We start from the raw sequence: 19,355 nt of genomic DNA on the forward strand, positions 1-19,355 counted from the left end.
AAAAAGGAATTGAAGCTGTTAATACATACATTCAAATAAATTCATGCGAAGGGGTCTCTGCTTTAGAAAATACCGCTATCATAGGAGCCAGTGGAACAAACCTTTGTCCTAAAGCAAAACAATCACTGCCAGTATGCTTAGTTTCAAATACACGCCTACTCCTGTGGAATAGCTCGACTCACTGTATAGAGATTGACCAGCAGGACTCACTGTATAGAGATTGACTTTACCAGCAAACAGCTACAAAAAATACACGCCTACTGCTGTGGAACAGCACAACTCACTGTATAGAGATTGACCAGCACAACTCACTGTATAGAGATTGACCAGCACAACTCACTGTATAGAGATTGACCAGCAGGACTCACTGTATAGAGATTGACCAGCACAACTCACTGTATAGAGATTGACCAGCACAACTCACTGTATAGAGATTGACCAGCAGGACTCACTGTATAGAGATTGACCAGCACAACTCACTGTATAGAGATTGTCCAGCAGGACTCACTGTATAGAGATTGACCAGCACAACTCACTGTATAGAGATTGTCCAGCAGGACTCACTGTATAGAGATTGACCAGCAGGACTCACTGTATAGAGATTGACCAGCAGGACTCACTGTATAGAGATTGACCAGCACAACTCACTGTATAGAGATTGACTTTACCAGCAAAGAGCTACAAATTGATAATCTTAAAATGTTTCGAGCTATTCTGTTCGAACGAAAAAACAAAACGTTTCCTCAATCAGCACAGTTTGCTTGTAAGCACAAAGTTACACAATGTGCTCTACCCACCACGGGTATCAAAACTCAGTTTCTAGCGTTGTAAGAACGTAAATATGAGACTGTGCCATTTGAGATTGGCTAATCAGTGCACTACCTTTTGGAAAGACAGTGATGAACGTCAGGTAACTTTCGGAAAATTTGGAGTCACTGGAACATCTTTCTACAAAGACTGAAAATAAATTAAGACATCATTTAAATATTGTTCCCCATTAAGCTTTAAAATATACCAAAACACTGAGGGGAGGGTAAACAGAATGAAAACACGGTAGCTAAATAGGTAATGCTGATTATAAGCGTTGTTCATCTAGTTTTAGCTCTTTTATATATGTGCATCTTGAAAGAGTGAAATGTGAGGGATTTTTATATAGATATTTATTATTTATATGCAAAAACGGCTCGCATATGCATATAAATTTCTCAACAAGTGGGTTTCTCGTCATCACTGAGATATTTATTATATTAGTTTCCCAATATAGGCTGCAAAATCTTGTGTCTAATTAGCTGCGTCTTTCAGGAGGCTGGACACGTAGTAATAAATAAAAATTAAAACTATTATTCCAGTCAACTTTATGAAGTGGCGAAATTCACTGAGTATATAACGAAATTGGCTTATTTTAGAAATTACTATTTTTATCGGTATATGTTTGTATCAGATTTTAGAGATCTTTACAAAATCTAATTTCTTGCTTTAAATGTATGTATACATTTAGGATAAAACGAAAAATAATACATTTTCAAGTAAGAATAATTGGAACTTTTTGATAATGACGCCATTTGTTGCAGAAAGGAAAGAAGACATTTCAAGGACATTCATTCAACCCAAGTAACGTTTGGTAATAGTAACTTTTGGTTATAGTAACGTTTGGTAATAGTAACGTTTGGTAATAGTAACGTTTAATAATAGTAACGTTTGGTAATAGTAACTTTTGGTAATAGTAATGTTTGGTTATAGTAACAGAAAAGCTTGTTGTGGTGTTCATATGCCATATTACAAAACAAAATGTCTCTATGAAACAGCAGTAATTTTACGGACTAACAACACTAGAATCCGGAATTAGATTCCTCGCTGGGGACACAGCTTAATGTGGCTTTCTATAAAATAAAACCACTATTGTCATTCTCACACGTATGTTTGTCAGGACTGTTTTAAAGCGCTTCATTGAATAATTATTGCCAAATAACACTGTTTCTGTCAATACAATACAAATATAAACTAAGCTATAAAGTGAAGCAAACAGTTAAAATTTGCCCGTTTTGATTTGTTTTTATGTGTAAAATAAACTTAACCGTGACTGGGTTAGAAATTATATTTCACAAGTATGTAAGAATTGTCACTTTTGTTCAATAGATGGCAAAAGCTGAACAAAATAGAAGATGTTGTTCGTTGTAAAGGTTAAAGATTTGTTTGTTTTATTGATAACCACAAAGCTACACAAAGGGCTTTTCTTACCTGCTCTGTCCTCATAACCACAAAGCTACACAAAGGGCTTTTCTTACCTGCTCTGTCCTCATAACCACAAAGCTACACAAAGGGCATTTTCTTACCTGCTCTGTCCTCATAACCACAAAGCTACACAAAGGGCTTTTCTTACCTGCTCTGTCCTCATAACCACAAAGCTACATAAAGGGCTTTTCTTACCTGCTCCGTCCTCTGCAGGTATTAAAACCCTACTTTAGTCTTATAAGTCTTTGTACTTACTACGGCTTTTCTTACCTGCTCTGTCCTCTGCAGGTATTAAAACCCTACTTTAGTCTTATAAGTCCTTGTACTTACTACGGCTTTTCTTACCTGCTCTGACCTCTGCAGGTATTAAAACCCTACTTTAGTCTTATAAGTCCTTGTACTTACTACGGGTTTTCTTACCTGCTCTGTCCTCTGCAGGTATTAAAACCCTACTTTAGTGTTATAAGCCCTTGTACTTACTACGGCTTTTCTTACCTGCTCTGTCCTCTGCAGGTATTAAAACCCTACTTTAGTGTTATAAACCCTTGTACTTACTACGGCTTTTCTTACCTGCTCTGTCCTCTGCAGGTATTAAAGCCCCACTTTAGTCTTATAAGTCTTTGTACTTACTACTAGTTACTGAGGGACAATAAAAGAAAGGACCGAAGAAATATGATGTTATCTATATAATTAATCTTCTAGAATTCTAAGCAAACAAATATTTATAGAACCAGGTGTTTTTGTATCTGATTATCAAATAAAGTTGATTGTGTAATTATATCATATATTCTGGTTTTAACAGAGTGTTTATGAGCGACATGTATCTTCGGTGCAGTGTAGCTGTATTTGACGCTTGTTACATCGATGAATGTCTGACATCTGGTGACATTATGAATGTAGCTGTAGGGAGATTTTGTTTATATCCTGATGATTTATATAAAGGTAGCTATGATTTTGTATTTCCAGAATTAATGATGTAAATTTCTTAACATGTTAGAATTCGGACATTTCTTGTTGGTTTATCAAACAGGTTTTGTTAATATACTGGTGATATCGATGATAAATTAGTAAAAATATTATTTTCTTTATATCGTAAAAAGTTTTATTAATTGCTTTAATTGTTAGTGAAAGGCTGATACTTCAGTGTTACTGTAATTAGATGTAGATAGATAAATAGATGAATGGATAGAAACGGATCAAATCCGAACAATCACTTTCTTAATTATTTGAAATTTATATGCAAGTTGTTTTTAGAAAAGTTAAGATAATTCATGTATGTCTTCACTGATCTTACTCTTGAAGTAAAGGCCTAATTGTATATATGTTGGGCATTTCTGTGCAAAGCTTGTTTCAACATGAACTGTTCTGTCATAGTTATTCATAACTGCTAAGCTAGAATTAGTGATTCATTCAAATTAGGAAGTCATGTTTATTAATTGTTTGTTGACGTATTAAACTTTATCAGTGACTAAATAATACAAGGGTGACGAGTGGTTAGTATTTTGTGGTATTAATCAAAAGGTTGCAGATCTGAAGCCCACCCACGCTCACATATGTCCTTGAATAAGCCATTTTTATCCAGATGTAAGATTTGTGGTTACCTAAAATGGACCAGCATCCTGTTCAGAGGAGTTCAAACTTTTCTCAATCCCCTTTGCCACAGAAAACTAGAGTTAAACACCAGTCCAATGTGTTTTTAAGACACAAACTAAGTTAAATATGTTTATTATAAGTTGAAATTTTGAACGCTCATGCACAGACAAACTTCCCCTTTTGTATAACAGACAAAAAAGAACAGACAAAACTTACTGCTTCTCCACCACCGAACCACACAGACTTAGCTAAAGAAGGTTGTACTCCGAAAACCACTGGTAATACATGTAGGGCAGGAACTTCGATTTTGACCCAAGGACAAGATGACTCAGTGTTAATGATGTGTAACAGTGAGTTGTTGTCGAAATTGAACTCTGGTAAGTGAAATTTGTTAGTTACCCTCAGTAGTGGTTACCCATGAAATATTGTGTAAGTTTTATGTTGCTGAAATATCACGAGATTTCATGATTTCACAGTTGTTTCATGATCAAACAGATCATACGATCTTAAAACTGTCACAACTGTTTACTATAAAACTTTTAGTAGCACAGTTGTTTCATGATGAAACAGATCATACGATCTTAAAACTGTCACAACTGTTTACTATAAAACTTATAGTAGCACAGTTGTTTCATGATCAAACAGATCATACGATCTTAAAACTGTCACAACTGTTTACTATAAAACTTATAGTAGTACAGTTGTTTTATGATCAAACAGATCATACGTTCTTAAAACTGTCACAACTGTTTCCTAAAAAACTTTTAGTAGCTCAGTTGTTTCATGATCAAACAGATCATACGATCTTAAAACTGTCACAACTGTTTACTATAAAACTTATAGTAGCACAGTTGTTTCATGATCAAACAGATCATACGTTCTTAAAACTGTCACAACTGTTTACTATAAAACTTATAGTAGCACAGTTGTTTCATGATCAAACAGATCATACGATCTTAAAACTGTCACAACTGTTTACTATAAAACTTTTAATAGCACAGTTGTTTCAGTTTCATGATCAAACAGATCATACGATTTTAAAACTGTCACAACTGTTTCCTAAAAAACTTTTAGTAGCTCAGTTGTTTCATGATCAAACAGATCATACGTTCTTAAAACTGTCACAACTGTTTACTATAAAACTTTTAATAGCACAGTTGTTTCAGTTTCATGATCAAACAGATCATACGTTCTTAAACTGTCACAACTGTTTACTATAAAACTTTTAATAGCACAGTTGTTTCAGTTTCATGATCAAACAGATCATACGATTTTAAAACTGTCACAACTGTTTCCTAAAAACTTTTAGTAGCTCAGTTGTTTCATGATCAAACAGATCATACGTTCTTAAAACTGTCACAACTGTTTACTATAAAACTTTTAATAGCACAGTTGTTTCAGTTTCATGATCAAACAGATCATACGTTCTTAAAACTGTCACAACTGTTTACTATAAAACTTTTAATAGCACAGTTGTTTCAGTTTCATGATCAAACAGATCATACGTTCTTAAAACTGTCACAACTGTTTACTATAAAACTTTTAATAGCACAGTTGTTTCAGTTTCATGATCAAACAGATCATACGATTTTAAAACTGTCACAACTGTTTCCTAAAAAACTTTTAGTAGCTCAGTTGTTTCATGATCAAACAGATCATACGTTCTTAAAACTGTCACAACTGTTTACTATAAAACTTTTAATAGCACAGTTGTTTCAGTTTCATGATCAAACAGATCATACGTTCTTAAAACTGTCACAACTGTTTACTATAAAACTTTTAATAGCACAGTTGTTTCAGTTTCATGATCAAACAGATCATACGGTCTTAAAACTGTCACAACTGTTTCCTAAAAAACTTTTAGTAGCTCAGTTGTTTCATGATCAAACAGATCATACGTTCTTAAAACTGTCACAACTGTTTACTATAAAACTTTTAATAGCACAGTTGTTTCAGTTTCATGATCAAACAGATCATACGTTCTTAAAACTGTCACAACTGTTTACTATAAAACTTTTAATAGCACAGTTGTTTCAGTTTCATGATCAAACAGATCATACGATTTTAAAACTGTCACAACTGTTTACTATAAAACTTATAGTAGCTCAGTTGTTTCATGATCAAATAATTTATTTTTACAAGTTAATTGTAAGGCGCAAAGTAAATTGTTGAGAAACTAATTCACAAATGAGAACTTTCTAATTTACAGATGTACAATGTTCAAATGGATAATAAACTTTATAACAGTATAAAGACGATTACAGGTGTTATTGAACTGAGTAAGGAAAATTACAAAATCATTAAGAAATAGGACATAAAGCTCTTAAAATTTAAATTGTACTTAATGTTATGAGGATTCCATTGACAAAAAAGTTCAGTGTACCTTCCAGTAGTTATTACAAATAACATTATTTATTTCAGGAGAAATTCACATCCGGGACCTTCCTCAGGTAGGTGGTAACATTGAGGAATTAACCTTTGATAAAAGAAATTTTGAGGTCACCATTCTACCTGACCTCAAACCTGCCGATCTTTGTCGAGTTATAAAATGGATGAAGAAGTCTCAAGGTGTTTGAACATAAGAAGAAAGATAAACAAATTACTGTGTTGTTTATAAATAAGATTTTGTGATTTTGTTCAATAAAAACGTTGAATTATTCGTATGAGAAACAATATAAAAGAGATCAACTGTACAGTATTTTGTTGTTGTTGTTTGTCATACACAAATAAATGTTCTGTTTTATTAACTATTGTGAACTGAACTTTATATACTTAATAAAGTAACAGTAAAAATATAAATTACATTATCACTTTCAAGTTTATCAGACACTTATATATATATCAAGGGAGTAAACAAATGATCCACCATCTTATAACTAAAAACAAAACATTTGGTTTAATGTAAATATATTATCTGCGTAGAAAAGAAAATTCTAATATATTTTGGAAAAAGAATCGTCTCTCTCCTTATATATATATTCAAGATTCTAACATAAATACACGCCCACACGCATGTGATTAATAAACCAACTCTCTGATGACCAGAAGGTCAAGACAGTGTTTTTCCATATTTACCCCATTCCCAAACATGACAATAATTGCTTTAGATATCAACCTGTTCCATTACTTAAGGTCCGGCATGACTGTGTGGTTAAGGCGCTCGACTCGTAATCTGAGTGTCGCGGGTTCAAATCTCCATCACACTAAACATGCTCGCCCTTTCAACCGAAGGGGCATTATATGTGACAGTCAATCACAGTATTCGTTGGTAAAAGAGTAACCCAAGAGTTGGTGGTGGGTGGTGATGACTAGCAGCCTTCCCTCTAGTTTCACACTGCTAAATTAGGGTCGGCTGGCACAGATAGCCCTCGAGTAGCTTTGCGCGAAATTCCAAACAAACAAACAAACCATTACATAATTAATTGATATTTCAGAATCTTAATGTTCAAGAAATGTATCTTAAAACTATGCTAACAGAACATTATGATGATTCTATATGTTATCATATTAAAGTTTTATTTACAAACTATAGCAAAGTTAATTCACAAATGCACATTATGTGTGTTTTGAATCTTGGGTCCGTAGGTGAACTACAAGTTTCTCTGTTCTTATTTTACAAATGGATATGTGACTGACATCATTATGTAGTTATCCACTGAAAGAAAGGAATACCACCGGTTATATTCACCACATATCCCAGTGGAAGCTGATAATTTCAGTTTATCATGAACAGCTATTAAGATAATATATATCATACATCAAGATATACTGGTACGTATGTCAATTATTATAGGTGTATTGTTTGTTTGTTTTCGAATTTCGCGCAAAGCTACTCAAGGGCTATCTGCGCCATCCGTCCCTTATTTACCACAATTTGGTGATAAAAGAGTAGCCCAAGAGTTGGTGGGATTGACCGTCACTTTATAACGCCCCCACGGCTGAAAAGGCGAGCATGTTTGGTGTGACGGGGATGCGAACCCGCGACCCTCAGATTATGAGTCGCACGCCTTAACCCACCTGACCATGCCGGGCCTTATTCGTGTATATATATATATATCAATCTTTCAATTGAGATTGTGATGAATGTGTAACACACCAGTTGATTAAATATCTACTTCGGAAGTATTGCCAAATGTGACTATAATTTACCAAATACTGAATGGATAAGGTACACCGTTCTTAAGTAATGGATAAGGTACACCGTTCTTAAGTTAAATATCCCTTTGTTTTCTCCTTTTTAAATATTTTTTTCAAGATTGAAAAAGTCCAAAACGACTGATAGTAATAATCTATTTGCGGTATTAATTGCCAAATTTTATCCACAAGATAAGATGTCAAGTTTAACACATAAGATTACTATTTGATGTCTAACTAAAATATTATTTTCCAAACTCTGTCCACAACACAACTTGCTGAGGTGTAATCCAGTTGGCTTGGCATGTCCAGATGGTTAGGAAGTTCGACTCGTAATATGAGAATGGCGGAGTTGAATCTCCGTCACACCAAAACATATCAGCCCTTTCTGCCGTGGAGACCTTATAACGTGACGATCAATACCACTACTCATTGGGAAAAGAGTAACCCAAGGGTTGGTTGTGGGCAGTGATGACATGTGACAGCAGGGGTGTTGTGCAAATCAAGGTATGTAGTTTACGGTAAACAAGTTTGGAGCTGCTGGTCTGACTATAAGGCTACTTGCTAGTATCTCACTGTAAGAAAGTCTAACCACAATAAAAGTTGTGAAACTCTACCTGCAGAATTACTTAACAATTTTCAGAATCTATTTACGAAAGCTCAGAGGTTACGTTTTAAATTATTTCCATAAGATAGCTTTCCAAACTCATCCCCAAAGATTATTTTTTTTTAAAATTTATTCATAAAATTACTTGCCAAATTACATCCATAAGAGCACTTGCTAAGTTCTAACCAAAAGTTTACCTCCCATTAGTTTCTAAGCTTGAACCAAGATATAATTAAAATTTACTTGCCAAGATGTAAGAGGAATGTAATCTAATTTACTAAACTTAACCCACAGAAGAACTTACAAAGACCAATCAAAAGTACTTGTCAAGTACGCCCTCAAGGTATTTTGAAAAACACACAACATCTACGAGATTACCAACACAGATTTAAATTAATGGAGTACACCATTTAAAATACATCATCAACATGCTCATGTCATATATATATGTATAAATCTTTTTTTACAATATTTTCAGGAACAATAATTTTGTCTTGATTGAGTTTCTTCAAATAATCGTTTTCAGTTTTTCGTAAATTTCCAGTTTGAAAAGTTCGGGTTTTGGAGAACTTTTGAGGCTTTAGAAAAAGTTTATAAAAATATAGCTTTGAAACAGTGCAAAAATTAGATTTTGTAAGGGATTGTTTTTTACAAATAATAGGAAACAATTTGTTTTGCGTTTAGCCCCCCAGTGACTCAGCGGTATGTCTGCGGACTTATAACGCTAAAACCCGGGTTTTGATATCCGTGGTGGGCAGAGCACAGATAGCCCATTGTGTAGCTTTGTGCTTAATTCAAAACAAAAACAACAACAGCTTTGCTTCTCTATTAACGTTTATTTGAAATAAAGTTTCATAACTTTAATGTAAAGCTCTGACGAAATTCAAAATCTCCCGAAATGACACAAACCTTGAAACCAGTTATCGCTTGTTGAGTTATAATCACTCGTAGTGAGAACATCTTCCAAAAGCATTTCAACATCATCATGTGAGTCTTTGCGATTTTTATTGGATTCACAGGACATAACTTCAGTTGAAACTGCTTTACTTGATTTGTAATTCATTCCGGAGAGTAAAGTCCAAAGGAAGCCAATAAAATTGTTACAGATGTTTAAAATTAAACTAATACAAGATCAATACGTAAATATGGCAATTCATGGCCAGGAACAAATGTTTTAAGTAAAAAACACGTTTTTGTAGCGAACCTCGAAACAAAATTATCATTTGAGTTTCTTTCAAAAGTGTCCCAGTTTTCTGACAATTTTAAGCTAGTAAAAACTGGTCAGCTTTTTCGCCAAAAAAATGCCTGCTCCACGTGTTTGCAATCTCAAATCAACGATTCTACTTGTCACATCTCTTGTTGTTGAAGTAACAAAATCACATGTGCACGTAATCACAAAATGTAAGTGTTAATTAATTTTATTTAGTCACACAATTACAGATTTTCATCTATACAACTTTAGACGAATTACAAATAAATAAAACAATAGTGAGTTGTTCTAATAAACAATTAATCAAGGCTATTATAGACATTTGCTTTAAGAAAACCTCAGTATACGGATACAAACTTCAGAGTGATGATTATACTTGACACATAAAATACATTTTTGGAGTTAAAAAAGTAAAAGATTAGGATGTTATTGTCAAGGAAGGAATTCATAGTATGATATTTTCAGATAAAATGACTTATACGTAAATATCAGATAGTTCGGCTTAATAATGGAAGGATCGAACAGGAAATTGAAAGATTAATTTCAATTTTATTTCTCGACTGAGAGCTAGATAGAATGGATACTTTCATAGCAAATTAATACAATATTTATCATTCAACTACAATAACCAACGTACTTCCATAACAAATTAATACAATATTTATCATTCAACTACAATTACCGACGTACTTTCATAGCAAATTAATACAATATTTATCATTCAACTACAATAACCAACGTACTTTCATAGACAAATGGATGCTTGTTTTCATTGGTTGATTTAATAAATTGCCAGCTCTCTATTTTTGAAAACGGATCTCTATCAAACTAAACACGATATAAAATAAGTAAAACTAGGAGAATGTATCTGTTTTGATCTAGCAAGACACCTTACGTGTTTTTAATGTTTTTTACTTAGCATTATTACAACATTGGTTATTTTATATTGCCATTTGCTTGTTGCAAGATACAGGCATAACCTGCTCAGCATATTAAAGGACATTACGTTTATTGAACATTTCACCATTTGAGTGATGTTACGGTTGTGTTCCCACGGATAAAGTAAATACAACTGGCTATAGAGAACACAAATACAAAAGCAACTAAAACTCAGTATTCTTAACAGTTTTCTTGGCCACGTGTTTATATCTATAACTGTATAGATTTTCCTGAACGTATGCGAGGTACTTTTGCTTTCAAGAGATGAAATGTGAAACTCACTAAGTTACCATGGATTAAACTGAAGCAAAATAATCTACAACAGAGTCCAGCTTCTCCCGTATACAAGTCATTAGCCTTCCTGGTCTTGTGATTTGTGGATCGCAAAAGGGAGTTTTACAGTCCCAGTTTAACCACTGCTACTTTATAAACAATGATGTAGGGTTAAATTAAATGAACTCTGTAATATTAAAATCTTGCTTATAGTGAAGTGAATTTTAAAAAATTTTATGGTGATGAAACATAAAACCCCATACAGAAAGAACTAACATGAGATGGCTGCTTATATATAGCGTTCCAACAACTCTGAGCTGACAAGATATTGAAATTTTAAATCGTCACCTCGCGATCTTTCCTAAATTTATTTCTAGACTTAAGTTTTGTATTTTGATCGAAATAGTAAATTGGCAAAATTTTTCGCCCCCAAAATTTGAAGTAAAATTTCTCAATACAAGTAAATAAAATGTGTGATTAAAGTGTTAAATGAACTACATTATCTAGCTATTTCAGCACAGTGTGAATAACAAATGATTAAAGTGTTAAATGAACTACATTATCTAGCTATTTCAGCATAGTGTGAATAACAAATGATTAAAGTGTTAAATGAACTACATTATCTAGCTATTTCAGCATAGTGTGAATGACAAATGATTAAAGCGTTAAATGAACTACATTATCTAGCTATTTCAGCATAGTGTGAATAACAAATGATTAAAGTGTTAAATGAACTACATTATCTAGCTATTTCAGCATAGTGTGGATGACAAATGATTAAAGTGTTAAATGAACTACATTATCTAGCTATTTCAGCATAGTGTAAATGACAAATGATTAAAGTGTTAAATGAACTACATTATCTAGCTATTTCAGCATAGTGTGAATGACAAATGATTAAAGTGTTTAATGAACTACATTATCTAGCTATTTCAGCATAGTGTGAATAACAAATGATTAAAGTGTTAAATGAACTACATTATCTAGCTATTTCAGCATAGTGTGGATGACAAATGATTAAAGTGTTAAATGAACTACATTATCTAGCTATTTCAGCATAGTGTGAATGACAAATGATTAAAGTGTTTAATGAACTACATTATCTAGCTATTTCAGCATAGTGTGAATAACAAATGATTAAAGTGTTAAATGAACTACATTATCTAGCTATTTCAGCATAGTGTGAATGACAAATGATTAAAGTGTTAAATGAACTACATTATCTAGCTATTTCAGCATAGTGTGAATGACAAATTATACTTAAGATGTAGGTAAGTTATAAATACAGCATACCTCAACATGTAAATCAGGACAAAGGAGGGAAAAGATTATACATGTTACGTTGATTCACCAATTGAGTTTTGTTTGTTTATAATTCATGAATAACGAGTAATTTAATTGGGATAATTACAATCTTAAAAACATAATTACCTGCATTATTGTTCTATTTGACAAATTTAAAACATTTATAAAAGGAATGTAAAAAAAAATTAGAACCCACAGGTACTCTGGCTTCAAATATTAAATATTCATAAACAAAAACTGCAATCCTTTGGTTTATTTTAAAATGATGCCAGAACATTCGATATCGTATTTCGAACTTATAAATTATTACACACGCATGTTGATGAAAGAATAAATACTACAGAGGAAATAGACGAAATTTTATTAGTCATCTGATTAATGGTTTTTACCCAATGTAACACAGGAAATGTCAGTGGGAGATGTTGACAACAGTAATGCTTGAACATAAATGACTGAATTTCGTAACGTGTTTACCGATTAACGCTTCGTTTCAGTATGGTCTTAAACTTTTCCCCAGCTAGTATTTAGACTAATTTCATAGTGTTCACATTTTCCCTATTAAACACGATTTTTTTTCCCTTTTGCCCCCCAGTGGCTCAGCGGTATGTCTGCGGACTTACAACGCTAAAAACTGGGTTTCGATACTCGTGGTGGGCAGGGTACAGATAGCCCATTGTGTAGCTTTGTGCTTGATTCAAAACAACAACAACAGTTTCCCTTTCATATTTTCGTCTTTCGAAGCTCTAGTGAAATAAGTAGTTGAGTCGAACAACGCAAAATGATAACCTTTTCTTTATGTTTATTGGCCTTAAGATTTTGGCCAATAGTGTACCTTATTCAATAGAAAAGAATGGGTAAGTTTTCCTGAACTACTATATAAATTTTTTTTGTACTGTGTTCGTTAAGTGCTTTACTGAATTATCAAATTTGATTTAACAAGTGACCATGTCCATCAGAAAGCGGGAAATCCATTAACTGTTTCTTTTTTTTTAAATTTCGCCCAAAACTACGCGAGGCTTATTTGCGCTAGCCGTCCCTAATTTAGCAGTGTAAGACTAGAGGGAAGGCAGCTCGTCATCACCACCCACCGCCAACCCTTGGGCTACTCTTTTACCAACGAATAGTGTGATTGACCGTCACATTATAACGCCCCACGGCTGAAAGGGCGAGCATGTTTGGTGCAACCGGGATTCGAAGCCACGACCCTCGGATTACGGATTAATCCATCTGGACATGCCTGGCAGCTCACAACACATTATCAAGTATATTTTTTAACTAAAATATGGAAGAGTTTGAAGAACTTTTTAACTTATTTCTTTTTAACAAATAAAGAACTAATAAGCAAAGTTTTCGTTCGAAAAATTTTAAACTTCTAGTATTTACTTTATCTTTCCTGAGAAATTTCTCTTATAGTCAAAATCACACTTAATGTAGAAGTTATTTAGCGAAACATTTTCTTTCTCTCTCTAACTAACATGTTCATCTAGTGAGCGTGGCCTTCCATTCATCCCTTTCTACCGTTGCTCTCATGATTTTTATAGTTGTAATTCCTAGTACCTTAGCACTATCTGTCTTTGTCTGCCTTTGTTTTTCTTTCCTGGGATTTTTCCTGTCATAAGATGATTTCAATTTTTCCTTTTCTCATGATATAAAATTATGTTGTCTTTTTGTGAAACTTTCTCATAACATTCCTTTTGTCTTGACCTTTTTTTAAAACGATTTCTTTACTTCTCAATCTGTTCCATATTTAGGAACCACATTTATACTGCATTGATGCGTTTCTCCATTGTTGATGGTACAGTCCAACGTTCGTTACCATAAAGATATATTGAATGAACAAAGCACTGTGGCACTCATAGCTGTGTTTCAACTGTCAGTTTCTTTGTTAGTGAATGCTGTCTTCATCTAAAGGAATGCTTCTTTTGCTATTCCTATTAGCTTTTTGATTTTGAATAAAATATTACGAAAGCAACTCAATTTTTGTAACAGATAAAAGAAAAATTGTATTATTTTATTTTTAAAGACATGCAATAGGCTTGTGGTAGAAAAGATATCAAGTAAATTATATGACATACCGAATGAATAAGAATATTTAATTACACCTCTAACTAATTTAGCTCTTTTTGAATGGCAGGTGTGGAAGGTTTTCCAGTTGGTTATTTTGACAGTCTAAGCTGGTGGGAAATGTTCCATTGCATTTTGTTTGTTTTGGAATTTCGCACAAAGCTACTCGAGGGCTATCTATGCTAGCCGTCCCTAATTTAGTAGTGTAAGACTAGAGGGAAGGCAGCTAGTCATCACCACCCACCGCCAACTCTTGGGCTACTCTTTCACTAACGAATAGTGGGATTAACCGTCACATTATACGCCCCCACGGCTGGGAGGGCGAGCATGTTTGGTGCAACGGTAATTCGAACCCGCGACCCTCAGATTACGAGTCACACGCCTTAACACGCTTGGCCATGCCGGGCCTGTTCCATAGCAATACATCTTACAAACATCCTTTATGTTTTCTGAAGATTAAATTCTGGGTTATATGAAGTATCCATATTCAGCCTCCTTCGAATCTACAAGTATAGCGAGCGATAACTGTTTTCTATTTAACTGGTCTGGCTTCAGTATAAGTGTTTTATAACCACTTATAACCACCGCCAACTTCTGGACAGATCTTTTACCAACGAATAGTGGGAGAGATTGGCCGTAACATTACCACTTAAAGGACAAACATGTTTGGTAACTACATTCGAAACTGCAACACACAGAGTGTTAGTCGAGCACTATAACCACCAGACCATGGCAGATAAAATAATTTACTATTTACAAATTTGCATTTTTCCTTCGTGCTCAGAGGAATATGATGGCTCTACCACTAGATAACTGTCTACACATATAAAATGTATATTTCTGGTAACTTTCAGAATTCGTAAAGCATTACCTAACGTGTTAAACAAATTGTAACATCGTAGTCTTTATAGTTAACTAAACCAAGAGAAGTCACTCAGAAAAGATTATGAATTCTAACATTAAACTATCAGAACTGGACGACATTAAAATTGTAAGCTAACAAAATATATTTCTCAGGTCAGTGTAAAATTACATTCAAAAATTAAATTATCTCTATTGTTAGGTGCTCGTAAGATTGGGCTTTACTTTCTCAGTGGCAATATATCACTGATTCTCCTATTGGATTACATTCGACTTGCTCACAATTTCCACCAGGTAGACCCAGTCTGTTACCTTCAAAAGAATTATAACGAAATCACTTAAAAAAGACTTTTCACGATAAATCACGAACCATGGAAAATCTAGAGGGCAAGAATAGAAACGGGTGTGATAAAATAAGATCTGCAATATGAGAAAGGCTTCATCACTTCATAAAGAATGACATTAATATCCATTTCATTCTCTAGGTATGCAACGATTCAACTGATATGTCGTAGAAATAACTTGTATCATTTTCCCAGGTGGAAATCTTTTCCCACTGTATTTGTACAGTGTACACTCTAATCTACCATTAGTCGCCACATTATGGGGTACGACGTGTACAAGGTCTCCGTTTGTATGGTCCTTTCCCTCAAAGTGGGCCTGCTTTTATTTGTTTACCATACCACTAATTAAAAGTAATACCTCTGTCTTGTAAATTTTAAATTATCCGCTGAGTACACACCCTTTCTAAAAGTAAACGATTTTCGGTGGAAACACGTTACCTACAAAATGTTAAACAATGTCAAAATGGAGTTTCTGATAGAGACCGTTTCATCGTTATGGTTATCTCGTGACTAGTTAATACGTATATTAAAACTCATCTTCCTACAACGTAGTCTACCGCTTGCATACACTGGTGGTTTTAAGCACCACAATTTCAAGTCCTTTTGTCAAAAAACTGTGCACAAATTTACTGTCGTTAACAGCGTGAATACCTCACGAATGAAACCATACATTCTGATCATTACAAGTAAGACAGTGTGAACAACAGACTTAATTATCCTTGCTCATTACAAGTTCATATTGAATAGATGTGCACGTAGGTATAGTTGTGAATTTCTATTAAACAATGTATAGCTATAAACAGTCATCATGCCACAAGGTTATTCTTTCATTTCATGGAAGCAGACAATCCAATGTACAGGGTGGCCCGTAAGTCCCTACCCATCTATATGTTATTATGTTATATTCAATTACGCATGTATTATAAATTTGTTTCTTTTTTTCAGAGAAATATGGCCGATGTAAGCCCATGTTGAGGAAAATGTCTCACAGAACATGGCGTCGCATAATATTATGCAGCGAGAATGAGGGACAGCACACAGATACACTGGATACATACGACATATGAATGGGTAGGTACATACGAGCCACCCTGTAGAAACAAGATATTTGTGTACCCTCTTGAAAACCAAATTATGATATTTTTCTTTCTAGTACGTTTTGTGCTATACACGACATTGAAAACACTTCATATGCCGTTCATAGATTAGTAGTTATAATTATTTAATAAATTAAGTGCGATAATAAATACACATAATTAATATTATAAATAATTATAATACAGTTAAATTTAAAATGTTGATGTTACAGTAAGGTGAGTTATCAGTTTTTGGATAGTATATATGTACGTGTTTGTGTGTATATTTTGTGATAAATAAACAATGGGATGTGTGAACTGTTCCTATCATAGGGACTGAAATCCAGTTTGTAGCGTTATGAACCGTGTAGCTCAGTGTATCTTAACATTTTCCAACATCATTCATTCCTGTTTTTCACAACAGTTCACTCATCCCAGTTTCAAAAAAAACAACACAAAGTACTAAATTAAAAAGTCATTATAACTTAGATAAACATTAAACTATATCTAGAATGAATACAACATAATAATATATGTATTCATAAAACTACATCTAGAGTGAATACAACATAAATAATAAATGCATTTATCAAACTATATCTAGAATGAATACAACATTAATAATTATATTTATGAAACTACAACTACAGGGTGTTTGGAAAGTTACTGTGCACTTATATATTTATTAACAGACATGTTTCAATATAGAATACAGGAGGTAAATATGAATGACAATTTTAAATAATGTTGAAAGTGACCCCCGTTGGCATCAGTACAGGCTTGGATCCTTCTTATTTTGTTTCTAAACACCGCTATCAGTTGCTGGTTTGAAATAGACTGAATGAATGCTGTTATCACTGCTTTCAAAACTGCACAGTGACTCTCCAAACACCCTGTAGAATGAATACAACATAAAATAAACAAATAATATGTATTTATCAAACTACAGTTAGAATAAATATTAACTAATGACTTTATTTCTTGCATAATAGGTAACACTAATTCACCATGATTCTCATATCATTTTTCTTCATGCACAATAGACTATCTACAGTGTGGATATATTGTAGGGAATGAAACTCGAATTTTTTAATATAATCCTTACACTGGCTGTTGGGCTATTATGGAGAAAGAAAGCACAACTGCTAAAATGGTTTATTTGTCAATATTTAACTTTTGAGTTTGTGTAAATAGTCAACTTTTCTTTTCAACTTGTTTCTCGCCTTGAGGACTCAGTCTTCGGATACTTTTTCAACGATGTCAAGAAATGGCATCACTTTCTTATCATTTTAAATGGGTTTGATATACCTCATCATGACTTATATACTTTCTTCTAGTCATTCCTAAGCTGAACAACATTCTCAATAGAATCTTAGGGCCTTGTATGTTACACAAACCAACATGTTCTACAAACAACCTATCACGATACATTATTAATTTGTAAATTAAAATAGCAACACTAACTCGTATCACAGTAACACTTTCACAAAGTCATAAAAATATGTAGGTTTAATAAGTCTTGATATAAAATGATAAAACCCTATCACTTTTAAAAGGTGGACCCTTCTTCTTCAGAAGGTCATGACATAATACAGTGAACAGTGTATTTTAAGATTTAAACAGTATAATCCAATTGGGGCAAAAGGCATAACGTTCTTCAGGTTCTGTGTTAGGAAATATTTCTTATATTTTTGTCCTCATGCTTTGGGAATTATATACTGTGAAGTCCAGTGTACATGTCCTCCATACAGGTTTCAGTACCCTGAAACTGGTAACAGTATCCCTTTGTTCTACAACCAGAGTAGCTATGTCATGCTGGAATTATATACTGTGAAGTCCAGTGTACATGTCCTCCATACAGGTTTCAGTACCCTGAAACTGGTAACAGTATCCCTTTGTTCTACAACCAGAGTAGCTATGTCATGCTGGAATTATATACTGTGAAGTCAAGTGTACATGTCCTCCATACAGGTTTCAGTACCCTGAAACTGGTAACAGTATCCCTTTGTTCTACAACCAGGATAGCTATATCATGCTTAAGTCAACTAAATACTTTTTCCTCAAAATCACAGACATCTTTACCACATTTCACTCTATACACAGTTATTATTTTAGAAACTGTAATATATCTTCTCACTGCTTTAGGTGTAAGGAATTTATACTTTTTATGTTCAATGGTATAGCTACAATCCAAGAGGTATTCATTCAATATCAGTCTTTAAATTTCACACTATTAAATCTTTCATCACACATATAGTATAAGAATGTTGGAGTTCTGCACAAAGCGAATTTTCAGTAAATTAATTTTGTTTGATTTTACAGGCAACTACTTCATAGCTAAAAACATCTTTCTACAAGTTGCATCTAAAATACATCTGGCATAATACTAGGCTTATTTACAGAGAAATTAGATATAAAGATTTAGTAGCATGATATATGAAACCAAGAAAGCTCTGCATCTAATAAGTGTAACCATGATGTTTAATGATGTGCCAAGTTTCATGTTGCTCTTGAAATTACATCATACTTTATAATTTGTGTTTAGTCCAATGGTCATGATTATTCACTGGTGGCACACATCACAGTTTTTATCTAGATATTAGTCCATTGGTCATGATTATTCACTGGTGTCACACATCACAGATTTTATCTATATGGTGTAAGATACACCACTGTCTATATCACTACGTAGGACCTACAGAAAGGTATATTTGTAC

General features: G+C 33.5%; 1 protein-coding gene across 2 annotated transcripts; it reads left to right on the forward strand.

Moving 5' to 3' along the window:
• Positions 1-1,383: 1,383 nt before the first annotated feature.
• LOC143237694 (uncharacterized) lies at positions 1,384-6,457 on the forward strand. Of its 2 annotated transcripts, none has more exons than XM_076477215.1 (4): positions 1,384-1,611; positions 3,035-3,174; positions 4,017-4,202; positions 6,247-6,457. In XM_076477215.1, exons 1-4 carry the CDS (start codon positions 1,553-1,555, stop codon positions 6,399-6,401), a joined length of 540 nt encoding a protein of 179 aa, XP_076333330.1. In that variant the 5' UTR covers positions 1,384-1,552; the 3' UTR covers positions 6,402-6,457. The 2 variants fall into 2 exon arrangements, with proteins under 2 accessions (XP_076333330.1, XP_076333331.1); XM_076477216.1 differs by having other exon boundaries at positions 1,389-1,621; positions 6,247-6,455.
• Positions 6,458-19,355: the final 12,898 nt, after the last annotated feature.

The sequence above is a fragment of the Tachypleus tridentatus genome, chromosome 13, assembly GCF_004210375.1.
Source record: "Tachypleus tridentatus isolate NWPU-2018 chromosome 13, ASM421037v1, whole genome shotgun sequence".
In the NCBI taxonomy this organism is placed as follows: domain Eukaryota; kingdom Metazoa; phylum Arthropoda; class Merostomata; order Xiphosura; family Limulidae; genus Tachypleus; species Tachypleus tridentatus.